Source organism: Pseudochaenichthys georgianus, chromosome 11 (assembly GCF_902827115.2).
Source record: "Pseudochaenichthys georgianus chromosome 11, fPseGeo1.2, whole genome shotgun sequence".
Taxonomy (NCBI): Eukaryota; Metazoa; Chordata; class Actinopteri; order Perciformes; family Channichthyidae; genus Pseudochaenichthys; species Pseudochaenichthys georgianus.
Window position 1 is genome coordinate 23,480,875 of NC_047513.1, and position 27,989 is coordinate 23,508,863.

The 27,989-nt window shown below is 41.8% G+C and overlaps 1 protein-coding gene across 1 annotated transcript; it reads left to right on the forward strand.

Moving 5' to 3' along the window:
• The first annotated feature begins 1,023 nt into the window (after positions 1 to 1,023).
• Positions 1,024 to 27,844, forward strand: tbc1d5 (TBC1 domain family, member 5). Its single transcript, XM_071204880.1, is given in 23 exon segments — positions 1,024 to 1,126; positions 6,159 to 6,210; positions 6,557 to 6,675; positions 7,504 to 7,561; positions 7,738 to 7,846; positions 8,022 to 8,111; positions 9,422 to 9,493; positions 10,362 to 10,429; positions 10,541 to 10,643; positions 11,085 to 11,173; positions 11,716 to 11,766; positions 12,527 to 12,596; positions 14,141 to 14,313; positions 14,953 to 15,095; positions 15,651 to 15,757; positions 19,219 to 19,304; positions 21,260 to 21,567; positions 22,731 to 22,939; positions 23,407 to 23,457; positions 23,459 to 23,507; positions 25,237 to 25,316; positions 25,421 to 25,777; positions 26,695 to 27,844. Coding segments are annotated over 21 exon segments (2,664 nt in total). The 5' UTR covers positions 1,024 to 1,126; positions 6,159 to 6,210; positions 6,557 to 6,575; the 3' UTR covers positions 26,986 to 27,844.
• The last annotated feature ends 145 nt before the right edge of the window (positions 27,845 to 27,989 follow it).

Genomic DNA, 27,989 nt, shown 5'->3' on the forward strand with positions numbered 1-27,989 from the left:
TTTGATGCAAGCACTTTGCAGATCAAATTGACTTGTCTGACCTCAATTTTTTGCAATTAAGTCTCCATAAAACTGTCTTAATTAACCCTAATGTTGTAGAGCCCCGTCAATCTGTTGTATTTCTTCTGGTTAGTGTAACACAACTTTGCATGCATCTCTCTTTCGTACTTTCTTTCTTATTGACACAAACTATGAATGTTTTTGTTAAAAACTGGAATATTCTAATTTATTATTGATACAAATGGGAACCTGAAAGCCACAGTGTGCTGATAATGGGTAATTAAATTAACTTAACAGTGTTGAACATCCTAGTAGTAACCTCAAACATTTTTTAAACATGTGGTAGGATTTACATGTAGTTGTGAGGGGACAGTGTAAAGGGAAAGTGTAGGGCTTTAATAAGGGGGTGTCAATTATCTGAAATATGCTCACCTCATTTATTTTATGTTTCAGACCGTCTCGACATAACATAGCTACTGTATACTGTAAATAAGGAGTTCCCTGTGACACTATGTTTCATAGATAAATGGGTTTGATAGGTTTGATTCCAATATCTACATTTATTCTTTAGCAAGATACTTACCCCAAGCTACTCCTGTCATGATCAATGGTTTGTGAGTGTGTGTGTGTGTGTGTGTGTGCGTGCGTGCGTGCGTGTGTGTGTGCGTGTGTGTGTGTGTGTGTGTGTGTGTGTGTGTGTGTGTGTGTGTGTGTGTGTGTGTGTGTGTGTGTGTGTGTGTGTGTGTGTGAGTGAGTGAAGGATAGTCTCCCTTAGCAGGCGGCCCCTTGTGTGACATTAACTCATTCTGAATGAATGAGTTAATGTTGACCCTTTATCCATACAACTCAGTGTAATGCCTTAAAACAAGATTAGGCAGCCATTTTTAGTCATGTTTGAAAATGACTTATTAAGAAGAGTGTTTTAATTTATGTAAAGGTCTCAGCATTTCTCACACTTCCCTGCAGGCAGGTATCCTACAGTTGAGACGCTGCAAAGCAAGCCTTCACTCTGTGTTCACGTGATCAGTCAGCTGATCTTCAGCACATCCGCCTGACCCGCGACTGTTTACAAATCAGCAGACAGTCCGAGAGACACAGGATGAGGAGACCTGCGTGATCCCTACAGGTACCTGAGACATACTGTCAGCCCTCAGCGGGTTATGGATAGCTATGTGACGTTACTGACACTTATATCCGCCTGTTGGTGTGTGTATGTTACGAGTGTGTCTCGTGGCTTGCTGCAGCTTGGTGTCGGAAGTGCAGACAGGCCCGTGCATCGGCTCGGTCACTACTTGCTAAAGTCACTTTACATTACCTGCTTCCTGACATCTGTAGTCACATTCCCGTCAACATTGATAACTACAGCGTGCAATTGTATGTTTATTTACCTAGTTTAGCCTACATTTAGCATTGTTAGCCGACGCAGGATATGAGCTAGCTTAGCTGTTGTTTGGCGTTTTGACCTGCTGCTGGCATCGATAATCCATATGGTTGATATCACCATCGGTGTGCATGACAGAAGACGGACACTGCTTGTGTTTTACGTCAAATTATATATACATTGTCTGTACTGGCTTTGGATAATTTGCGTCTAAACGGTTCCTCTTCTTGACAGGTTTAGTGTGTTGTGCCTTTTTTCCTCGGGCTGACCCACCCTGCCTGACAGATTTAGTGATGTGTTCAGGGTAGTGCAGAGGTTTTGTAACAGTCAGTACTGCCTGCCTGCATGCACGGTTTAATACAGATTCACACAAGTCTTCACACTTCCAAGAACCAGTTCAGCACATGCGTGGGAGAGTATAGGCTGAATGTCTGCAGGACAGAGGAAAAACACTTTGACAAAGGCACAAATCAGGTGTTTTAGTGGCCGTCCCAGACTGCACAGTAGCTGTCTATTGTGTATGGAGACAATAGATAACATTTAATACATATGGGGAACTGTTTTTAATCTTTCTGAACTCCACTGCTGTTCCTACAAGTTTCTAAGTGTTTCTGCATGTTTTAAGCGTTTCATTCTTGCACTGCAGGTTTTCCGCTGTTGCAATTATTCCCTACCTTCTTGGCTATTGACCTATTACTAACAATATGTACTCATGATCACTCGGCACTGTTGCATACGTTTGTGATGTGTGAGCAGCTTTTATCAAATATCCTTTTGCCTTAATGGCAAAATTCACAAGCAAAGTCGAAGATTAGTCTGAAAACGTCTTGTTGATCATGTAACAACCCCTTAGATTTATCTCGTGACTTCTTGTGGAGATATAGACCCCCAGTTTAGAATCTGTACTCTAGTTTTTGTACACCGACATATATTTGTCAGGTTTAATATCTTGTCATGTATTTGATAATCAGATCAGTTCACGGCATTTTGCCAAGGTTGAGGTCTCAAGCATGTTTCCCAGCCTCTGGTGGAGCATGTGACTGAAGGCTCCTGGGCTATTTCTGTGTGCAGAAGTAGAGGCATGTGAGTTTGTTTAGCCGGGGTGTTTCACTTTGACTAAACTGCAATCTGCCGCTCCGACCGTAACTGCCAGGAACCGACCCACAAAATCATGTTTGAATATTCATCCTGAAGAGCCAATGTTCTGATTCTCTTTCTGAATCTACTTCACATCAGCAGCTCTGAGAGAGGTTAATGGAATAATAGACGAGTGGACTTGTTCATCTAATACAATTAATAAGTAGTCATCTTCATCAGAATATTTTCCAGAGCTGCAAACAAGGCTGCAGCTTGTTTATTTCAGAAGAACAACACGTGTACAGTCATTTAGTCAGACGTCTATACAAAGATATGCAGACCCTCTAGCAACACATTTAATACAGTTTAATCTGGGTTTAGTTTCAGACTTGTTAGCCTCTCTGCCTTTTACGTCAATGAGCTCAGAGCAAACTGAAACTTTTCTTCTTGTCCACTTCAACGTGAGATCTCTAGCATCTGGTCATCCAGTAGTTTCACAATCGAAACCTGTCACTGCAATTTGAAGAACAGCTGAAGTTAATTTGTCATCTTTTCTGCTGTGTTAAAATGAACCCTCTTGCTGTAAAATAATCTCATGACCCGCAAGAATGTAATGCTTGCCTCGGTTTTGATCAAGTGGAAAACAAGAGTGAAGTGACATTTTTAAGAGGCTCTTTTATGCTTTTTGTAGTTTACCCTGGAGTGTTTGGGAAACTGCCTGAAATGGGACCTTTGTTTACTTTGCTTAGATAGTGACAATCACACTTCTATTGGCTAGCGCTCCAACACATAGTACGTGATAGGCTAAAGGGCGGTTGACCAATCGCAACAGAGCCGGCCAGCTAACCGATCAGAGCAGACTGGGCTCTGGTTTCAGACGGAGGGTGAAAAGAGGTGCTGCAGTACAGGAAATATGAGAAAAATAAAGAGCTGTTTGAACATTATAAACATGTCATAGTAGACACACAAAATACAAATATGAACCTCAAAATAGCATATACGTCCTCTTTAGGTTGCTTTGAGATTAAATGTTTGTTAAAGTATAAAGGGGAGTGATGTGTTTTGTAGCTGCGATTCATTGAAGGAAGTGGAGGCTGACTGGCGCCGGTTGACTTGACTTTGATATGCTTCCAATTTGATTTACACAACCCGAAACATCCGCTTTGCTCCTTTTGAAATCATGCTTGAGGCAACAACTTGGAGAAAGTAGTGGTTGAGAAATGTTAATGTTCGTAACATGGTAATGGAATGGCTACAGTTTGGATTGAGCTTCACGCGCTGTTGTTGGAAATCCCAGGAATGCATCTTCTACCTTCCGAACAGATGGACGCAGTGTTATTTGTCTGTTGATTTATTTATGCATTTCATTATGTATTGATTTGATTATTTCATGAAAGTTTCGTGATTTGAATTATTGAGCTGTCTCCAGGTGCTGTGGATTAAATTATGCAGAAGCTAATTTGCCTTGATTATCATGTAGTAAAGTTAGGATGTCGTTTTACGGTCGACTCTGGGAAGAAGTAATGAAGGCAGCAGGAGGCTAGGAGAAAACTAGCTTCAGGCAAGAATCGCTAACACTGCAAGGCCTCGGGTCTTTTAACCACATCATCTTTCATTCGCTTACAGAGGCTTACACACAAGACATCCTCAAAGCACAGGGAGCAGTGAGAGATGTGAGAAGTCCTTAGAAACTTTAAATTGACTTTATTTTTAGAAAAAGGGACAAAGTGCAGGATGTAGGGAAAGTGTACCTGAACATATTTGTAGACACTCTGCAATGCACATTTAAGGTGACCATTGTTATATTTGTAATTACTCAGGAGAGTTTGATACATCTTTAATGGCAACCTTTCAAAGGAGAACTAAGGCAAATGGCTATTGTTGTAGATACATATTCACACCACTCCTCTGTCTTTCCCTATAGTTGTGGATTAGTTCTGATTATTTAATGGGATAATATCCTTATTATGAGGGAAGGGAGAAAAACCCCTCTGATTTAAGGAGAGCATTATTCTTTGAGGAGAACAGATGTTTCCTAAGCAAACAGACACATACATTATGCATATACAATTATTTCTATTTTGATGGCATGCATAGCTGATTGATCCAGCGGTGTCCCTTTCACATGGTTAATAGGTTTAAGAGATGCCTTTGTTGTGTTATTTCCACAATTAATAAAGCGGCAGGAAACATAATGCTCTGCGGAAAGCGTGCTATTCCGAAGGCCTGTGTATTAGGCTAACCATATTCATAAACGTGGAATAATCCCAAGCCGGATAAAGAACCGGGGAAGTATTGTTTAACCTAGATAGAGATATCTCAGAGAAAGTTACACTTTTCTCGTAGCTGGGATTGTTGGCAAAGACGAGTTGGCCGGGTTTATCTGCTAAAAACCATTACTATTGATTATTGAGTTTTAAAGATATCCTGCTTTTTCTGTTGTCTAATGCACGATTTGAGCTAGGGCTGTGCAATTAATCGTATTTTAATCTCGATTACGATTTCAGCTTGCAACGATTACGAAAACAACGCAATCGAAATAAAACGATTATTATTTTTAATTAAAAAAAAAAAAGTATTATAATTTTTTTTTTTTGTATTGTGTTTTCAGTTGAATTATACTTAAAGTTCAGGGTAATCAACTAAACATACAGTTCAACATTTTCTTTTCTAAAAATTAATGTTTTCAAAGTAAATGGATAATCGTTTTTAATAATCGTGATATCAATTATTGACCAAAAATAATCCTGATTTTCATAATCGAGCAGCCCTAATTTGAGCTGTAACCTAATCTTTATAAATTGTCACATTTACCCCATCTCCCTCACAATGTGCAGTTTGTCTGATGCAATAATAAGTGTGTCTAATAATAACTCAGACAATAGTGAGAAACTGCCATTGTGATTTCACGAAGCCCAAGGAAACATACGTCTTATTTGCTTCAAATAGTCAGTTTAGTAACACGTCATATGTGTATATAATGACATTTAGGCAGTTAGTATGAAGCACTTTCAAGCTAAATAGCCATACGTTAGCCTATTAGCTGTTTTATGACTAATCGACAGCTCCAATCAATATAAATAGAAAATGTTTTTATTGTTAGTGTTTGTTCTTTTTTGAAACTGTAGTTCTTTAATAACTCCTCATTCAGCGTTGATATTGTTTACGTGTATTGTGGAGAACAGTCTGTTGTCATTCAAATATATAATGAATGCATTCATTTACCTACTTAATTACCTCATTAGCATTACCGCTTATGTTTAATATATCACAGTGAGCATGGCGAGGCAGCTCAAGTGCTTCATGTTCATTTAAGCCACTGACGGCAAACACTGTCACTCTTTCATTTTAAATGCAGCAAAGTTGTTAAATGCAAAAGGTAAAGACACAGTTTGATCCTCACAATGCAGAAAATAGTGTGACCAAAGTTATTAGTTGTACTCCGAGAAAAGCATTGACGGAGATTTATGTCATGTCTTTATATCAAATTTAAACGTCATAACTTTGGGTTAGAGCAAAGTAGTTGTCAAAGCTTTATGCAAATGAAGTTACTATTTCAGGATATATAAATGCGATACACACCACTTCATTTTTTTCTTTTTCTTTTCACACAATTCATGATTACTTTATTTCTTTGCCATTCTCTTTACTTCCCTGTGAGCTGAAGTGCTTACATTTTATTGTTTCTTTTTTTCTGCAGAGACACCCTTTTCTTCCGAGTCTTGGCGGAGGAGAATCGCGAGGCTGTGACAGTAAGTCCTGAGTTTAAGCCGTTCAACCGTGTTAATGTTAATGGCAGGGGAAATGCAGTGCAGCAATTGATGTGGATGGATTTTACATGCAACCCTTCCTACAAGGGGGTCAAAGGTCAGGGTCAGAATAACACCGCTGCTCAGGAAAGCTTAAGCTGCAGATCAATTGCAAGCCCTGATCAAAGGTCAGTTTCCTTATCAGGAGAGCTATTGTTCTTTGACATTTAGAGTTTTTGGATTGTTCTCCGAGTTGCTTTACATAACCCACGCTGGTCCAGCTGATCTTCCAGCTGATTTGTGTCTTACTTCCTTTTTCCTGCTTCCTCTCTGGTCTCACTTTCTCCAGGTCCGGCTGGGTTGCGGTCATGCAGCACCCAAATTTCGAGACCTGCCACCCGCTCCAGACCGACGAGCAGCAGGAGACCGGCTTCGACCCGCTCAATAACTTCAACAAGAACCGCAGCAGTACGTCAACCCTGATACACAACTAGATTAGGATTTAAACCCTCCAACACACAAACACACAACTTGGAAAGAAATATGTAATTCCGTTGTCATTTCTTCATTTCAAACCTTTGTTTGTTTGTTTGTTTGTTTGTTTGTTGTGCTGATACAGTTCCTAATTCCTCTCTAATGGATTTGTGTTAACATTTTAAAGAACCAGGCACTAGATGTTTTGTTAAATCCCTTCATAAAAGCAGCTCTTTCACTCAAAGCAAGCACCCATTCTAAAGCTCTGACCGGAAAACACGACATCAAGTGAAACTTCAGTAGATTGGAGATGATCAAATATACATTTGACTCCACAGTGAAGTGTGAGTCACGGACGTGGCAGGAGACGCCCCTGGGGCTGAGGGTGTTTTTGTGTTTTTATGTTTACGTGCGAGAGAGAGGGGATGTTGTGGGCTGGCATGTTGTGGAACTGATGAATATTCATGCTGAGTGTCCCTGTGGAACGATCCACTCCTGTAACTAATGTTGATAGACAGCTCTCCGACTTGAATGCATGTTCACCTGCAGGCCAAATTAGACTTAATACCGCCAATGAAGAGGAAGAGGAGGATGGTGCGTCTTTCATTGTCGTCACTTGCCCTGCTTGTGGCTCTTTTCTGAAACGCTACAGAAAGAAAATGACTGATGGGTCATTTGGAAAGAGTAAACAGGCGTGTTCATTGTTATGTTAGCTGTCAAAGGTTATGTTTTTGTTTATAAATCTTTAAAAATGATTTATTTCCACTCCTTTGCACTTGGTAACATCCCCCCCTTGTGGTCGCTGTGTGTGCGCTTTAACAGGAGGCTCTCTTGACAGCAGCACTTACTCACAGTCTCAGTCAACCTTCCTCTCATACAGGTGAGTGTTTCCAGTACTTTCCGGTGTGTGGGTGTAGCATCAACTCTTGGCCCGGCTCACTGCTCCAGCCTCCTGCTTTAGTGCTGGATGACACATTAGATGGAATACCGAGCCCAATTTGGGTTGAGAAGCTCATAAATCTCCTTGTCCTCTGCCTCCCCCCCTCCCCTGCCCAGGAAAGAATGGGACGACTTGTTCCTCAACAGTAATTACTTGGCCAGGATCCGGCAGGCGGGCATCAACGGCCGACTGAGAAGCAGCCGCTTTCGGAGCGTGTGCTGGAAGGTAACTGCGGAGTGGATCAAGCAGTGCTTTTTCAGTTTGATGTAAAGTGCCTTTGGCAATTTCCCTGCAATTGGCAGTTCTGGCAGCCTGCAGAGTTCTTTGTTGGAAACAGCAGTCTAGAGTTTTGTTCGGAAAGTGTTATATGAATGTTAAGAGTGCGCTAACCTGTGTGCAGTTGTACCTGGAGGCTCTTCCCGAAGATAAGGATCAGTGGATCAACAAGACCAATGAGCTCCGGGCCCGGTATGAGAAGATCAAAGAGACGGTGAGAGCGCCTCTGTGTGGCCGTTTCCCTCAGCATCATGGGGGAAAATACATACAGTTGCAGGAGAATTTCGACCTACTAACTACATGATCCTTTATTCTGTTTTCCACATATGGTAGTCTAAATTAATTGTTGATTCTATTAAAGGTGGGGTAGGTAAGTTTCAGAAACCGGCTCGAGATACACATTTTGTTATATTCCATGGAATGCTCTTAACATCCCGATGCAATGAATATCTGAAGTGCTTTGACAACAAATCCATACAAAAATGTCATCTGTGGACGCCGTAGTACTGTAAAAAGTACAACCAATGGCTAAACGGATTGGTTGTACTTTTTACTGTCAGCCTTCCATCTCGTGCACGCACAAATGTATCTCGTGCCCTCATTGGGCGTGCATTGCAGCAGCACTTCAATGACTCGCCAGCAACAGGCGGCCACTTTCACCAGTCTGCTGACGTCGTGTGTGCGTTCATATGTGTTGGAGGAGGTGCTCTGTAAGGAAGTCTGAAGGAAGGGGCGGATTCTTTTCGGCTGTATACTTTCAAATGTTAGTGCACTCGAGCCGGTTTCTGAAACGTACCTACCCCACCTTTAATGGTGTCTTATTTTAACCTAGTAATAGCCCAATTGGAAACAAAATCTCTCTATCATGAGTGGCCTGGACAAGAATGAAGCATAAGCATTGTTACATCCATCATCACAACCTATACAAACAGACAAATACAACACACTACAAATGCATGAGCACAATATCCAGTTAATAAGCCATATAAAAGAACTGACATAATGCATACCAACGGGTGTAGCTTTAATGATGTCAGTAAAAGATTTAGGAGCAATCACATTGACCAAGAGTGATGGATCTTTATACTTCTCTATACGATCAGCTCTGACAGTTTCAGGTCTTTCAGTCCATTATTCCAGGAAGCTGGCGCAGTGTATTTAATAGTTTATTGACCTTGTTCTTTCCTGACCTAAGGGACACACATCATATATATTATATTATGGATGGCAGGCCATATTGATTTTGTGTTTTACACGTATATGAACACAGATAGCAGGGCACCAGACCATACATTTTTTATTATTGTTCATTATTTTGAGGAACTACTCACTGTTTATGCAACCACCAACATTTAAAACAAAATAAAAGGTAGTAAGTATGTGCTGCTATAGCTGAGGAAACCCAGGTCACAGTACGGTCATGCATGTGTAGCAGTGCAGCTCTTCTAGGAATAAACATGTCACCGTTCTGATGTCTGTTGTTGACATTTTTGTTGGTATTTCTTGCTTTTGTTGTTGTTGCAGCACATCACTAACCCTCGGAAGGCTGCCGGCCAGGACCTGGTGGTCAACAACCCGCTGTCCCAGGATGAGGGGGTCAGTTGCTTCATATTTGCATGCGAAATGTGACTCCACTGCATTCACTTCAGACTGTGTTGCAATAATTATAGACCATGTCAGTGATTTATTCGTGTTGATTCATTAACAGATTTTTAAGAAGTAATTATGAAGCCATTTAACAGATTTTGGGTTAGGCTATTAATAAAGTGTTTATAAACATTGAAAAACTAATTTAGTTTTTCTCATCTCCCAATTAATCTGCCTGCCGCTTTACCACTTGATGGTGACTTTGTGACTTGCACTCAGAAAACCACACTGATAATAGCAGAGTAAACAAGAGCTATGACTGGCCATCCAGGGACGTTTGTAGGATATTTAATATAATCTTTTGTAATACACAGCAAGTTTTCTAAACATGAAAAAACTGTCTGAAGTCAAGGTTTTAAGTAAATAAAGGATAGTTTACAATAATTAATGAATATTTAAATGTATTCATTCATCACAAATACCTAAATGCAAATGACTATCTCAGAATGTTGTAAGTAGCTTCCAGGGGGAGTACTTATTTTGAGACTTCAAAGAAGAAGAATTGCAAAACCAGACATTGCAAAACCAGACATTGGACACACAAATGGCAAATAAATGCACCAAAGCATAGCGTGTTTGTTATGTTTCCATCAACCAAAAAGTGAAAAATTGCTTTGGAAAGTTGTAGAAAATGGATAAAAAAAACTGTTACTGGACAGGTTATTTAATTCATCGATCTTCTATTGTCTTACTTTTCCAGTCACTCACAGAACGGTTGTTTTTGTAATTATTGTATCATCAAAGTGGTTCCTCAAAGGCCCCAGATTTGGGAATAGTATTTGTTCACTTATGTCTTGTTTTGTCCTTTCCTTTCCAGAGCCTGTGGAACAGGTTCTTCCAAGACAAAGAGCTGAAGGGGATGATCAAACAGGACGTGTTGAGAACGTCAGTATCACCATTCTGTTTGTTTGTTTTAATTTGATTACCTTTTACCTGAAAGCGTTTCGGCCTCCACAAAAAATACAATTAATTCTGTACTGTTTCCATTTATGTCAGGTTCCCGGAGATCCGTTACTTCCAGAACGGCGATGTGAGGACCATGCTGACGGACATCCTCTTCTGTTTCGCCAGAGAAAACGAACAGTTGTTGTATAAACAGGTACGACTGACACATTGTCCCAACTGCTCTTTTAGGAGATTAAATTAAAAAGTCAGACATCTTTGTTTTCTCTTAAAGGTCCTTGAAAATGAATCCTTTGATGTCTCTGATTGGGTTTTCCAACTGTGTTGTTAATCTCAGCATATCTGTTTATTTGTGTGTGTAGTGCCCAGTGAGACAAAAGAGAATACCTTTGTAACCTAATCATTATCAGTCTCTGTAACGGGTGCCAGCGAAAGAATAGACAAGCACAGCATCTGCTTTTCACAAACTGGAAGTGACACATGGCCGCGTAGTGGCTAACGATATCTAAATTAAAGCTGTCATCACAGATTAGAAAGCTCGTGCATCACTATTAAAGAAAGACTGACCACAAATGAACCATAATTCCTCTCTCCCCCGGCCTCTCTAAGCCTTTCTCTTTTTCTTCTCTCTCTGCAGGGGATGCACGAGCTGCTGGCCCCCCTCGTCTTCGTGCTGCACTGCGACCACCAAGCCTTCCAGCATGCCAGCGAGACGGCCAGCCCGAGGTCAGATCCTCACAGCCGGGAAACCCAATATTTCACCCTTAAAGGGGACCTATTATGCAAAATCCACTTTTTCATGTCTCTTCTACATAAACATGTGTCCCCTCTGTGTAAAGAGACTCTGAACGTTTCAGGAAAAAAGATTCGCTCACTTTTTGTCCTGATCCATTTATATAAAAACCTGTCTGAAAATGAGCTGATCAGATTTTGGTCACTTTATGATGTCGTAACGGTTTTTTGGCTTGTGTAACCATTAGCCAATCACCAACCAAGGTAAAGTAACAGACATACAATCAGCACTTTTGAAACAGGGCTGAAACAGAGGGGATTATGGGATATTGCAATGATCTGTTTGGTATTCCGAGCCTAAAACTTCAGAGACATGTTTTGTATATAACTGAGACCTATAATATATTGATGAAAAACAGTATAATTGGGGACCTTTAAGTGGCCTTGAACACTAGACCTGCTTTTACTTTAGCAGCTTGTTCAGGAGGGAAAGATATTTCTGCATTTATTTGAGATCCATTTTTATTTTTCCACAGTGAGGAGATGAAGAGTCTTCTGAACCCAGAGTATCTTGAGCACGATGCCTAGTGAGTACACTCCCAATATTGCGATGTTTACATATATATATATATATATATATATATGTAAACAGGTGTTCATGTTCAGAAATGTCATTACTTTTCAAGGAACTGGAATTGGTTCACATGTCTCTATTTTTATTTTACAATATGTCATCATTATTTATCCATCGGTCACCTTTCCACACACACACACACACACACACACACACACACACACACACACACACACACACACACACACACACACTAGGGTTGCTCGATTATGGCAAAAATCATAATCACGATTATCTTTGGTCAATAATTGATATCACGATTATTAAATACGATTATTCATTGACTTTGAAAACATCCATTTATTGAACTATAAATCAAATACAAATAATAATTTGAACAGTCTCTTTTGAACTGTTGATTACCCTGAACATATAATTCAACTGAAGAACCAATACAAAAATAAATGATACATTTATATTTAAATTATTTAAATATAAATAATATCAAAATAATAAATACCAATAAACAAGATCAACAAATATTTTGGAGCGCACTTCCACAAGCTACTAAACATATATTAATATGATAAATACAACTAAATTAGACCAAAATAAATTGGATCAAATATGTTGCATTGCACTCTCACAACCTAGCAAAGCAAAATAATCGTTTTTTTCGATTATGTTGTTTTCGTAATTGTGGCAGGCTAAAATCGTAATTGCGATTAAAGTAGGATTAATTGCACAGCCCTAACACACACCTCTGTCTACAGTACCTTGTTCTCTCAGCTGATGGAGACAGCAGAGCCGTGGTTCTCCAGCTACGAGAGGGAAGTGAGGAGGGTGAGTGTGATGTGAAGAACTGCTTTCGACGTTCTAAATACAATAATGTATTCTGCCTTGTTACACATAACAAGTTTATTGCGCGATAACTGTGAAAAAAGACATGACATTATACTATTCTGGCACGTTAAGTTATATTCCTTGAGATTTCACTCCTGGTTGAACTGACAACAACCCTTGGTTACCAGGGCAACGGCAAGTGCGATGTAATGCTACAACAAAGACGAAATAAAGCAGAGGAGCTTCTGCTGTATCTAGTTACTGTGCAGCCAAATAGACTCCTGTTGTTTTCATAATCTGATTTTCTGCTGCGCTTATTGCAAGCAGTTTTCCTCATCACAGCAGGGCAGTGATTTAGTTCATCTTGTAGAGAAGCTGGAGTATCGAAATAATTACTGTGACTACTGGTTTTTATCCGTAACTCCATGCATTATTTAAAACATATTCACTGTCTGTTTGTCTTATTCAGCAAACTCAGTTCTAATAAGTGGTCGTGCTTACAAATACATGCATTTCCTGCGATTGTTCAACAATATGAGCCATCCATGTTTTGCCTCAGCACTAACAGGAAATGTTGGGTTAACATCAGCGGTGACTTAACAGCTCTGTCATGCCGTTACTGTAGGAGAGAGAGAGAGAACAGTAAACATGATGTGCGACCCTGATAACTCTGTTGGAAATATTATAAGTGGTAATTCAGGGTGTCCGCAGGGTCTTAAAAAGTATTAAAAGTTAATAAATCAATTTAGCGAAAATTAAGGCTATTAAAAAGTATTAAACGGCATTTTCCAAGGTATTACATTTTGTAGCTTGTTTTCAATAAGTATATACATTGTGGTTGTGTTCTACAGTCTGCCTGAATGTAATCATTGCGTAGGTGTGTAGTGTGATTCTGTGTAGTTTATTTATGGCATCCCGTTGGCTTTGACGTCATCTGAACGGGACATTGCACGCTCACTGCTTGATAGCGCGCGAAGTTAAACAACATCGTTATGGGGAAATGCAAGTCTGCGTCAAATGGTTGGAAGACAAGGAGGAAGGACGATCAATACTGTATAGTAAATGTGAGGTAAAGTGTGTCGCCAAGGTAACCGGTTAAAACTCCAAGTGGTGATGAGGTCTTAAAATGTATGGAAAGGGTCTTTAAAAGTATTACATTTGACTTCAGGATTCCTGCATATACCCTAATATAAAGACTGTCCTACTAATAATCTAAAAAACTGTACAGAAAAACAATTACTGATTGCAATAAAGTAAGTGGCTTTTGGTGAAATGCCGGCCATAAATAGGATCACATTGTTGTTTGATTTAATGGAAACTTGAATGAATTTTCCATTATCCAAATTATAGCATTTGCACATTTGGTCTTAATATAAAATGCGTTCAAACTTAGCCAGTTGTACGTCCTCCTAAATAGAAACCTTGTATTTGTCACTCCTCCTGCTTTTCAACCTATCCGGTAAGAGTGTGCCATATGGACACAGATGGTGCTCACGTTTGTTTATATAATGCGAAGCTAATCACATCATGGTCTCCTGCTGCAGGGTAAGGAAGAGATGCTGACCAGCATCCCGTTCGCACGGCCCCAGGACGCGGGGCCATCTGTTGCCATAGTGACCAAAGTGAACCGCATCCAGGACCAGCTGGTGAAGAAGCACGATGTTGAACTGCACATGCACGTCAACCGGCTGGAGATCGCCCCGCAGATCTACGGCATGTCAGTATCTGGAGTTCAGTTCGTTTGATACTTTGACCCTCAGATGGACACATACATTACCCTGTCTCTCTCTCTCTGTCTGTCTCTCTGTCTTTCTCTGTCTCTCTCTGTCTGTCTCTCTCTCTCTCTGTCTATCTCTCTCTGTCTCTCTCTCTGTCTTCTCTCTCTGTCTTTCTCTCTCTCTGTCTCTCTCTGTCTCTCTCTCTGTCTGTCTCTCTGTCTGTCTTTCTCTCTCTCTGTCTGTCTGTCTCTCTGTCTCTCTCTGTCTGTCTCTCTGTCTTTCTCTGTCTCTCTCTGTCTCTCTCTCTGTCTGTCTCTCTGTCTTTCTCTGTCTCTCTCTCTGTCTCTCTCTGTCTCTGTCTCTCTCTCTGTCTCTCTCTCTCTGTCTTTCTCTGTCTCTCTCTCTGTTTCTCTGTCTGTCTGTCTGTCTGTCTGTCTGTCTCTCTGTCTGTCTTTCTCTCTCTGTCTCTCTGTCTTTCTCTGCCTCTCTCTCTGTCTGTCTCTCTGTCTTTCTCTGTCTGTCTCTCTGTCTTTTTCTGTCTCTCTCTCTGTCTGTCTCTCTCTCTCTCTGTCTGTCTCTCTCTCTGTCTGTCTCTCTGTCTTTCTCTCTCTCTCTCTCTCTGTCTGTCTCTCCTGCAGCCGGTGGGTACGTCTGCTTTTCGGGCGGGAGTTCCCGCTGCAGGACCTGCTGGTGATGTGGGACGCTCTGTTTGCGGACAGCTTCACCCTGGACCTGGTGGACTACATCTTTGTGGCCATGCTGCTCTACATCCGAGACGCTCGTACGCTGCGTTTATTACTGAAATAATCCAATAACGCAATGTGTTGTCTTTGCAGCATGTGATTTCACAAGTAACACTTAACTGGAAGAATTTGATTTATTCCACCTCATTTAATCAGATATTGCTTTGAATAGAATACTTGTAGATCTTGATGGAAGATAAGGCCTAATGTCAGAAAACATCGTCTCTGCTTTAAGGAGCTTTATTGCTCTCATCTTCATAATCGTATTTGTTTTTTTCCTATAACATCGACATGCTATAATGTGTCAAAAACATTATTTTAATATTACTATCGGTTTGAATATACCGGTATGTGTCCTTTGTTTAGCGCCTGTCTCTTTAAGACCCCCTTCGCAGAAAAAAGCCTAGTTTGCTCTGAGAAATATGGCGCACTTCTGCAAAGTTAATCCTCATATTGCGGTTGAATATACTTCTCATTAGCCGACATACGACATAAGAAGGGTAGCCAAAACTGATCATTAAACATTAATAGGTTAGCTCTCGGTCAAAGAACTACATCTTTATAATGTGTGTATTGTTTATTGTGTGTTTCAGTCATTGCTAGTAACTTCCAGACCTGCCTGGGCCTGCTGATGCACTACCCTCCTTTAGGAGACATCAACTCCCTGCTGCAGAAGGCTCTTTTCCTCCGAGATCCAAAGGTAAGCAAACAGCCACACTAGGATAAATAATTGTACTTTTCTTGCTGTATGTCTTTATTTTGTATCCAAGATAAACAGCTATGTGGTTAAGTGCCATTTGTATAGTTTTGTTGTGTTATATTAAGCTCTCTGATTAAGCCTGTCACAAGTTAATCATGCCTGTCAAGTTAAAAAGTGAGAAGTTTTGAGTTCTCAAAGTAAATGAGATACTTCTCTAACAGGATTTGTTGTTTCTGCAGAGGGGGGGGAGATTTGCAGAAGTGAAACACTAAACACACACAAAACACCTCAAACACCATGGAGTGTAAACCAAAAAGTCTCAGTGTACTGTGAAAGTGTTCGGGTGTAACAAGGGAAGTTAAAATTAGCTGCTTTTTTCCACTGCGTCACACTTCAGTGGTTACAGATTAGTGATGAAGCACTTGTTGTAAATACTTAAAGCACAGGTGCAGGCAATGAACCAGTTAATGAGACAGGAAGTTAGATACTCCTCCTTTATACTGTGTTTAACACTTGAATAAAGATTTTTAAATCTTGTTCAAAATGAAGACAAATTTACCTGTAAAAAAATCGGGTTTTTTACCTGTAATTTCCCCACCTGTTTAATACATAAACACTTATCTTTAAAGGGGACCTATCATGCAAAATGCACTTTGTGATGTCTTTTATACATACATATCAGGGTTTCCGCTAGGATTTTTTCTCGCCGGTCAAATGTCCGGGCAGAATTTATTTTACCGGACAAATTTCAATAATAATAAGAGTTGTTTAGCAGAGTTTCCGTTAGCAGGTAATTACCGGACTATGAGCAGATATGCTTCAGTTTAAAACTCAGTTCACGGGTCTCATTTTTATATTGCTTCAGTTTATAATCGTAACAGATCGAAACATTCAGATTCATTTTTCAATAAATGATTCCACAAACAACAAACAACATGATTATTACATTCAAACAAACTACTTGTAGTAGATAACGTACATTATTCCAAAGTTTACATTTGAATAGTAACACGGGAGAAACGGATCCTCTCTTTTCCCCTCTCCCTCCCTCTCTCTCCTGACAGTTTCTCAAGCAGCTCGCTAAACAGAGGGCGGGGCTTCAGGTGATTATGCAGAGCTGCGTGTCTTGGTCAGACTCAGCAGCTGATCTGATCTCTCTCTCGCGTCCGGTTACACTTCACTCGCGTTTATGTCCATATCGATCAGATCCAGCTCTCCTGATCGGCCTTCATAGAGAGCACCGATCAAACTATTAAGAGTGAATATCGGCCGATAATGACCGGCGGCCGATCGATCGGAGCCTCCCTAATTATTACCAGACATTTTGACCGGCAGGTTTTGAATTTACCGGTTTTTAATACATTTTACCAGCTAAAAACCGGTAATTACCGGCTAACGGAAACCCTGATACATATGTGTGTCAGGGAACTCACGCGGCGTCAGAAAATAAAACCCTCTCTTTTCCTCCGTACCCAAATCTCTAAAAACGGGGCTACAACGGAGCTGATCCAGATTTGCGTCCGATGTGAAGTAATATCGGAAATGTAGGCTGGCTTTACGCCCACGGCCCTATCAGAAATGTTGCTATCAGAAACAATGCCCGACTGTTTTGGACGTAATATGGTTGGTGTTTACATTAGCATCGCTAACACTCCGAGCTAACCGGTACTGGAGAGCATGTGTGTGAAGAAGCAGGAAATAAAAAGGAACTCACCTTGTGGTATAACCGGCAATAGAGAAATCCTTTGAGCTCCATACTGTTTCAGAAATAATCCTTGATAATCCATGATATGGCGTTTCATCACCGCAGTATCTGCCGGTAGAATCTCCGGCATGAGCTCAGCACCCTCCTTTTTTTTTTTTTTAGCTTTATACCCCAAATCAGGAAGTGAAATACAGGGATATGAGGCATGGCTAGAATGGGTGATCTGTTTGGTATTTTGAGCAAAACACTTCATAGACATGTTTTTTACATATTTTTATATATCTGAGACCTATGCTATTGCCTAAAAATAGCATGATACTGTAGGTGCACTTTAAGGAACTTGGTTTTAAAGGTGGGGTAGGTACGTTTTGAGAAACCGGCTCGAGATACACTTTTTGTCATATTCCATGGAATGCTCTTAACATCCCGATAGCAATGAATATCTTAAGTGCTTTGACAAAAAATCCATACAAACATTTCATCTCTGGAAGCCGTAGTACTGTAAAAAGCACGACCAATCATTTTAGCCGGCCCGGCCGGCTAAAATAACTGGATGGCCTGTCAGCCTTCCATCTGTGCACAAACTTATCTCGTGCCCTCATTGGTCATGTGTGTGTTGGAGGAGGGGCTCTGTAGGGAAGTGGCAGATTTTTTTGTGTATTTTCAAATTCTAGCGCACTCAAGCTGGTTTCTCCAAAATGACCTACCCCACCTTTAAGTGATTTTAAAAGGATAAAACATTTCAGTTTAGGCATTATGAGTCTATTAAAGGTTGCTCATAAACGTAACGAAAATACTATTCAAAGCTGTAAATAATTCATGTAAAGGCTGTGAATAAGGTAACATTTCAAGCAAAGAAAAAGACCACGAGCTGCCGGATGTCCCCCCCAACACGGTCAACACTTTCTGGCCCCAAAAATATCTCTAGAAATAAAACAACAGCCGAGTGTTGGAGGGTTACATTGACAATCTGAACTTGAAGACCTTCTGTTTCCTAATTAATGTAACTTCTGCCTATTGCAATGATGTAATTATCATTTGTAATGTTAGACCGTTGTGACTGCAACAGATGGAAAGCGTGACTCTGTGTCGACACCTTGAGAATTTCTGTACCGGATGTAATAAATCCTGATTCCTCTTTTTTTATTACCATATCTTACAGTCGTCAGCATTTCCTGTCATAGACTTGTTTCAATGTTGCTCTAGTCACACACACCATATCAGACGCCATGTTTTCTGTCACTCCTCCTCACACACAGCAGGCTTACATTCTTTCTTCTACCTTTTTATATAAAAACTATCTGTTGATGTGAAGGAATGAGAGCTCGGACATGAGTTCTCTTTTGACCTTAGCGAACACCACAAACCATTTTCTGTTCTTCCTGCAAGTTCACTGACCCATACACTGGAACACAACAACTGTCCCGGGATGATAATCCAGGAAGTAGCTGATCCGACGTGACAGCGTTTCCCCCAGATGAACGACCATGTCACAACATGTCCTATCACAGTGACACCTAGGGAGGGGGCATCATCCATGATGACAGGCAGGTTGGGGGTTGAGATGGAAACGGGCTCGTTGCTCATATGCTGTGACTAAGAAACGCACATGTATCTGCTTGTGTACGTAGTCATGCGTGCATATACTGTGCATATAGATTTTAGGCTGACATGTTTACTCTGCTTATCACGCACACCACAGATATTTTTAATAACTTTTTATTTAAAAAATGTTTGTATTTCCCTACTTTTACAGAACTATCCACGACCGGTTAATTACCAATTCCAGCAGAACCTGGATTACTATAAAACAAGGGGAGCTGACCTGATGAACAAGACACGGTATAATCTACATGCACGCACAAATGTTTATCGCTCCCAAGATTGAAAGTCAGTTTACCCTTTTTAAATTGTCCCATTTTATCTGAAACAAATATTTGAAACCCTCATCCCCTTGTAGACTGTTTTTACAGCCAATTACAATATTGATTACTTTTGTTAACGGTGTAAAGAGCCATAACCGTAGCTTTAACCATCCATCAAGGTGTTACAAACGGGTGTATCTTTTTGCCAAAATGGCGCTAAACACCCTGCTAATACTGGGGCCGTTTCTCAATCTCGAGGAAACTGGCTTCCAAGCCAATATTTCGTCATCGAGTGCCGCCGAAGGACTGTTCCATTCTCCAGCATACTTGGAATTCCACGGAGGCCGCGTCCTTGGTTTGGGGGAAATTTCGAGGCTGCACATGGGTAGACTTTGCGTCCTTAAAAATCCCCACAATGCTTTGCGCACGGACCAATTTCAAAAACCCTTGCGGAGAATTACTGAACCGACGGAGCACACATTTCAATGTAAGTATGTAGTGGCGTAGAACATGTGTTGGTAAATATGTTACTTTGTTACATTTGTTTGTTATCATCAAAAATGTGTTCCGTGAAAGTAAAGCAAGTTCATAATTAGATAGACATCGTGAGGTATTTATTTTCGGTACAGTTTATGTTGAAACCGTTAGAGAGTGGCACACTTGGTAGCCTGTTCCATTCTTCTTCGTTTTCCGAATCCGTGGCTTGGAAGTATACTTGCTTAGTTTCTGAAGGAAGTGACTTGGAAGTACGCAACTACCAAGCCAGCATCCTCGCATTGAGAAACACCCACGGTGTTTCTCAATGTCGAGGAAGGCTCCTCCAGAGCCACTATTTCAAGGATGCTACGTCATCGAGTACCGCCGAAGGACTGTTCCAATGTCCAGGATGCTTGGAATTCTACCGAGGCCAGCGTCCTTCGTTGCGGGAAATTGTGAGGCTGCACAGGTGTATCCTCCGCGGTCTTAAAATCCCCACAATGCTTTGTGCACGGACCAATTTCTAAATCTTTGGCAGAAATCGCGCTCCATTTAAGGCGGGGCCTCGAATATGATGCACACCCTGTTAGCCTGTTCCACAATTCTTCGTTTTCCGAGGCTAGGAAGGATTCTTGCCTCGCTTCTGAAGGACCTGACTCGGAGGGACATGTCCTACCAAGGAAGCGTCCTAGACATTGAGAAACACCCACTTTCTCTATAAGAGTTCTCATGCAGCTTTGTTTTTGTTTTTTTTGCATAATGAATAGACATATAAATCTGACTTGTCCCTTGAACTGAATTTTCAGAAACGTTTCCCATGCACAATTCTCAAGGTACTTTTGGTCTTGCCACCCAAGTTTACTGAAGCTTTAACTAGCTTCCATTTCCTTTCAGTGCCAAGCAGAAATCACTTAACAGAGGCTTGAAATATGCATGAGATTGGCAGCCCATTACAGTGAATACTCTGAGTTCCTACGTTTTTATCTTTGAAGTTTTATAACTTTTAATCACAGCCATTAAGTGGCAATTTTCAACTGCTTTGGCAAAATTGGTCTCTTTAGCGCATACGTTCAAGTCTTGAGAGAGCCAAGAAGACGAGGCCATTAAAGCCTCATTAATAGCAATTTTGTAACTATACAACTTCACCGAAAAGCATAAAGGAGTTAAATCGTTCACTGTGAGAGAAACTAATCACACAAGTTTCAAGTCTCGGAAAGTGAGGCTTTATTCATGAACAGAAAACAACAACAAATCCTGTATGGAATACATCTGAATATTAAAAGTGTGGCGGTAAGAAGGATCAACCATCTAATAAGAGTCTGACACATGGAAACCCACTGCTAATTTCCCCTTCTCTCGGCTATTGTTTTCCTTATTAACCTTAACATACATCAATCAATCAATCTGTTTATTTTAATTTTAATTTATTTTGTATTATATATCTTCTTCTCCCAGCTCTGGCTCCAAACCTGCGCCCCTGAACATCAACAAGGTGTCCAGCAGCCTGCTGAGCTTCGGCAGGAAGCTCATCGCTCCGGCCATATCCAGCAGCTCCAGCGGCATCTCGCCTATCAACACGGAGGTTCACTCCTCCTCCTTCTCCTCCACGTCAACCTCCCCCGCCTTGGGGTCACCGCCCGCCCTGCCTCACCCGCTGGCCGACCCCCCTTCAGGCCACACCCCCCCGCAGACCCCAAGCCGCGTCCAGAACCAGCACTACCGTCTGCTCAAGTCCGAGAGCATGCCGGTCCACCTCAGCAAAGGTGAGCAGCGTGACATTTGCTTTTTGTGGTTACAATGTAACTGCGTGCGTGCGTGCGTGCGCGTGTGTGTGTGTGTGCGCGTGCGCATGTGTGTGTGTGTGTGAGCTTTGACTCTCCTGTCTTTTAGATGTAGTTTCAGGGGAAGTGTCTCAGGTTGCTTTTCCAGCCCAGACTCACACTGACACACAAGGCAACATGTCTGCACACAAAGTCTTCATTCACCTTTCCTGCCGCTCTATTAGCAGCTAGTCAGGGCAGTAAGTGGACTTTAGAACATGTCATGGTACACTTTGACCAGCAGAGGGAGATCACAGCTATCCAGATCAGTGGAAATTGAAATGATAACATAAACATCCTGGAGGAATTATGGCATCTGCTGCCAGCATTGCTTTGACCATACAATATGCTGAAGTCTGTGTGTGTTGTTGTTGTTGTTGTTGTTGTTGTTGTTGTTGTGTGGCATGTGTTTGCAAGTGTTTTCTTTGCCTTTTTATAAAGAAAAATTAAATGACACATGGTTTCCTCTTCAACCATTGAGCCTTTAAATAACTTTAGATTATACTCAAATAATACATGTTTAAAAAACTATTTTAACATTTGCAATTTAATTATCAGTTGATAAACATCGGAAATTAAGTTTAAAAAAAGTTGGATTAATTTAGCATTTCTATTTACATTTTCAGTTATTTATACAGAATACAAAAAATTGTAATGTAATTAATCTTTGTTTTTGATTTTTTTTATCATAACTTTTGGATTTTAGATTTTATAATCATTCCAATTATTGCACGCTGGAGGATGCATATCCTGGTCGTACCCTGCTACTCCTTAATGCAATGGAATGGCTTGTATAATATAAAATATCTAAATTATTTATTTAGAAATGTAAAAATTAAAAGCACTGATTGTCCTAAACAGCAGTATCATGTGACAACAAATCTTAATGCAAGTTCCAAATACTTTTGTCCCACTTTTTCACAAATGGTCATAATGCTAAATGATTTTATGACACATAAAGAATGAACAGCCGTTGCTCAAGCTGTATCACACGGTTAAAACCTCTCGGTTCTGAGATCATATCTTATATTTGTGATTGAAAATGATGCGCATTTGTTTTGTGTTAATACTAATCTCCTGTCCTCCCTCTTGTGTCCCCCCTGCAGGCCAGAGCTCCAGGGCGGTCAGCTCCTCTCCCAGCATAGAGAGCCTCTCTGCTGGGCGCGCTCAGTTCACCGCCTCCCCGCCTCTCCCCCCCTCCGTCGGGAGTGATGTAAGCACTTCATCTCCTCCCCTCTCCGACACCAAGAAAGACTCTTTCTTCAACATCACTCGTTCTCGCTCGCACAGCAAGAGCATGGGCAAGAAAGAGTCGGTGAGATGTTCTTCCTGCTGTCTTTCTCCTAACGTTAACGTCTTTGTTTTTCTCTGACAGACTGTCTCCATGTCTCTGTCTGTCATATTATTGTTCGTCTCTCTACAGATACAACCCTAATCCCTCCTCTGTGGCTTTGTCTTCCCTCCGCCTGCCAAGCTGCTGTTTGTTTCTGTTCTCACCTGTGTGTGTGTGTGTGTGTGTGTGTGTGTGTGTGTGTGTGTGTGTGTGTGTGTGTGTGTGTGTGTGTGTGTGTGTGTGTGTGTGTGTGTGTGTGTGTGTGTGTGTGTGTGTGTGTGTGTGTGTGTGTGTGTGTGTGTGTGTGTGTGTGTGTGTGTGTGTGTGTGTGTGTGTGTGTGTGTGTGTGTGTGTGTGTGTGTGTGTGTGTGTGTGTGTGTGTGTGTGTGTGTGTGTGTGTGTGTGTGTGTGTGTGTGTGTGTGTGTGTGTGTGTGTGTGTTTTCAACAGGAGGAGGACCTGGAAGCTCAGGTGTCGTTCCTGCAGGGCCAGATCAATGAACCTGGCGGCAATGAGCAAATACTGCGCCAAGATGATGAACTCTCACATCTGTGAGTACAGAAACTCGACACCAGCAACAGACGACAGTCACATCTCCATGTTTATTTATAGGATCTAAAACATAGTCGGTTCAACACATTAAACGCTGTTAGTTATTTTATAGTTTGAATTACATCATGTGTTAGTGTCCTAAACAAGTAAATCCAACATTTAATTTGGATGTATTTTTACATTACATTTAGCTGACGCTTTTATCCAAAGCGACTTACAATAAGTACATTCGACCAGGAAGACACAACCTTGAGGAAAACAGAATTTGATATACTTTATTACTTTATTAATCCCCGTGGGGAAATTGTTTCTCTGCATTTGACCCATCCTAGTGTTAGGAGCAGTGGGCAGCCATTTTGAACAGCGCCCGGGGAGCAGTGTAGGGAACGGTGCCTTGCTCAGGGACACCTCGGTAGCACTTGGTCTTGCTGGGACTTGAACTGGTGACCTTCCAATTACATTACATTACATTGCATTTAGCTGACGCTTTTATCCAAAGCGACTTACAATAAGTACATTCGACCAGGAAGACACAACCTTGAGGAAAACAGAATCATATAAGAACATCAGGTTTCAAAGAGCCAATCATTTCAAGTGCTACTCAACTGGCTATAGATAACCCAGTCCTTTGTTAGTATATAAGTGCTCTGTTAGCAGTTCTTTGTTAGTCATTCTATCGCTCGAAGTGGAGTCGAAAGAGATAAGTTTTCAGTCTGCGCCGCAAGGTGTGTAAGCTATCTGCTGTCCTGATGTCAATGGGGAGCTCATTCCACCATTTTGGAGCCAGGATAGCAAACCCACGTGTTTTTGCTGATGGGAACTTTGGTCCCCCTCGCAGCGAGGGTGCAGCGAGTCGTTTGGCTGATGCAGAGAGAAGTGCACGCGCTGGGGTGTACAGTTTAACCATGTCCTGGATGTAGGAAGGGCCAGATGCATTCGCAGCATGGTACGCAAGTACCAGTGTCTTGAAGTGGATTCTAGCAGTTACTGGAAGCAGTGGAGGGAGCGGAGGAGCGGAGTGGTGTGGGAACATGTAGGAAGGTTGAAGACCAGACGAGCCGCTGCATTCTGGATGAGCTGCAGAGGTCCGATGGCACATGCAGGTAGACCAGCCAGGAGGGAGTTGCAGTAGTCTAGGCGTGAGGTGACGAAAGCCTGGACCAGAACCTGCGTCGCTTTCTGGGTCAGCTGGGGACGTATCTTCCTGATGTTGTAAAGCGTGTATCTGCAGCAGCGGGTTGTAGCAGCGATGTTTGCAGTGAAGGACAGGTTGTTATCTAGGATCACACCCAGATTCCTTGCAGTCTGGGTCGGGGAGACAACAGAGGTGCCGATGTTGATGGTCAGGTCAAGAGTGGGACAATCTTTTCCCGGTATTTAAGTTGATGAACATTTTGATGCTAACAGCAGTTCATCAACTTAAACTTAAATATTCCTTGTTATGTATTTGACTACATTTAAAAAGAAATGTGTCTTTATCTTGGATACTTTTGCAATGTATTCGTCTGATTACATTTAGATATTAGCACCTATGGTATGGACTCTTTTTTCCCTCCTTGAAATGCAGAAATCCAATTGACGAAATCCATATAACGTTTAATTTATGATATAGTGCACTAGATTCTTTTTTAGGGAAGTTTTTGAAATAAATGTTTTCCAATTTGTTAATATAATGTATTGTTTTGTAGCTGGTTGTATAGCTTAGTGGTGCTTATTACTACTCCACAGGTAAAATCCAGGAAGTGATTCTCCAAGAGCATCTGGAGAAGGAGGACGAGGTTCTAGTTTCTCTGGCTGGACTCAAACAGGTCAGTGAGCGAACCGCAGCAATGTCTGTGATGTGTATGGAATACATACTCTCTACATGTTCATTGTTTTCTGTAACATTGGCACGTTGCTCGTATCCAATCAGATCAAAGACATCCTGAAGGGGTCGCTGCGCTTCAACCAGAGCCTGCTGGAGGCCGAGGAGAACGAGGAGATCGCCATCGCTGACGATCACTACACCTCCACCGCGGCCGCCGCTGAGACGGCTCTGAACGCCAGCAATCACCTCCGAGAGGAAGAACAAGCCAACAGCGGGCAGAGCCGGGACTCTGATCTGGACGGGAGCGTGAGCACGGAGGAGAAGGAGCAGGAGGAGAAGGAGCAGGAGGAGAAGCAGCAGCAGGAGGAGCAGCAGCAGCAGCAGCAGGAGGAGCAGCAGCAGCAGCAGCAGCAGGAGGAGGAGGAGGAGGAGGAGCAGGCCATCACCCCCCCTGAGCAACAGGTTAACTGACCATCAGTCCTCTTTTACACTACTGGAATAAGAGCTATGCACTGTCGGCACTTGTATCAATATAAACTACCACGCTCGGTTCAGACAGGATTAGTTTTCAGTCATTGTTTGAACCGTTCAACCTTCTGACCCAGTGTTCAGTGACTTTAAATCTGATCATGTGATGCCAAGAAATTCTACCCTCTGTGCAAAAATGATCCAATGTTTGTACCAGAATTGTTTTCTCTGCAGGAAGTGGCTGCTTAAGCTCTCCCATTTGGAATAAATCAAACCCAGCAATGTGCTGTTTTTCACAGCGACTGTATAATGAAAATACTAAGTCACATGTTCCCTGGAGTCTGAGGTTTGTCGCATTTGAATTCATTTAGCTTTAGGGCCAAACAAGCAGCAGATTATGGTTATACAGCCTGGGTTTGTGTACACATCTTCTCCTTCCTCTTAGTGCACTAGATTAAACAGGGTACATAGTAGCACTGCACAATATACCTTGTATTAACGTCATTGCAATTGCATTACATTGCCAAAGCCCACACTATTGCACTTTGAACATAGTAACAACATATTATATTACATTCTGTCTGTAGGCACTGATTTTGTATGATAAGCGTCATGCTGTTAACTCTGGCCAATCAGACATAGCCCTCGTCTTTATTCATCATCTGATTGGTCAGAATCTAAAGTTGATTAGACCATTACTAGCATATCACTCTGTATGGTTAAAGGAGGAAAGTGTAACAAGATGAGTGCAGAGATATAAGAGGAACTAAATGTGTTTATTTATTGCAAGTAATATCATGATTTTCAACAAAGTTATCAAATATGATGTCTTTTAGACCTAGTAAATCATTACAATAGGAGGACTACACAAACAGAACAAAGACACAGACCTTGCCATCTCTCGTGTGCAGGCGGGGTCTTCCCTGGGCTCCGAGGGTAAGAACTGGGACGACTACATCCTGGTGTGTCAGGACGGAGACCTGGCAGCCGGCGAGGGAGGAGGAGGACGAGGGGGGGCTGCAGCCGAACGCACCCCTCCAATCAGGCGGGGGCACGGCCCGGTGCGCCTGGAGCCGGAGGGGGCCGTGGGGGTCCTCCAGGACCCGCTGACGGCCGGCACCTCGGGGTCTTCCAGCCCAGACGAGGGCTCCACCCACAGCAAGGACTCTGACTTCACCATCGTCAACCCCAACGACCTGTGAACCAGAAACAAAGTGACTTGGGATCAGAGGGTGGAGCTGCTGTCGGCTAAAGAATTGCACATGTGGACTGTGATGCTTCCTGTCACCATTACGTTATTCTCTGTCTCTTTCTGCCACTTCCTGTCAGAACTCATGCTGTATGCCGTCTCATTTCCCTAATGCCTGTCTCCTCATCATGTCCCCTCACCTCTGATATTTAACTGTAGCCCCCTGCTCTACAGAGAGAGGGTGCCATTGAACTGCTGACCCTGTCACTACATGATTACTCTAAACTAAAGACTTGGATCAAACTGCAATTTGTACACAGGGCGGTCTCTCTCTCTCTCTCTCTTACTGTAAGAATTGCTCTGCTTCTCCTGAATGTGGACATCTGGCCAAACCTCTGCTTGTTATGTCTGTTCGTCTCTGCTCTTTAGAGGGAGCTCTCTTCTGTGAAATGAAAGAAGGATGACATCCTCTGGCCAGTCATCAGCTCCCCCCCCCCCCCCCCCCCCCCCCCGAACCAGTGCCTCTGACCGTTCTTCTTCGCTCAACCAAACAAAACCTGACTCTGTGAACTTACTGTTTTTGTTAGCTTCTTTTTTTTTTTTAAGAAAGACTTTTAACCCTTAGTTTAGGTTCCTGGATGAAAACCATTAAAGTATGGAGTATGTCTTTTTTTCCTTTTCTTTTTTATTGATTCCAACGTGGACGTTTTAATCTTTTTATCGATGGTTGTCATTTTGTTCACATGACAACTGAGTTGTTTTGGTGTCCTGTGGTAACGTGTAACGCAGCACACAAAGAATGTCCCTCTCGCTGCCCATTCAGCATAACTAACTCAAGACCAATAAAACGACATCGCTCTTGCTACACTGATGTTACTGTGCCTGTTTGGGAATGCTTCAAAGTGGATGGTGTCCGGGTCCAGATTTCTCTCCACACTCCAATACGTTTCTACTCTAAGGTTTTCATCATATCACATAGTCTTCATCGGCCTATGATGGTAGCCTTGTTTTCATGGA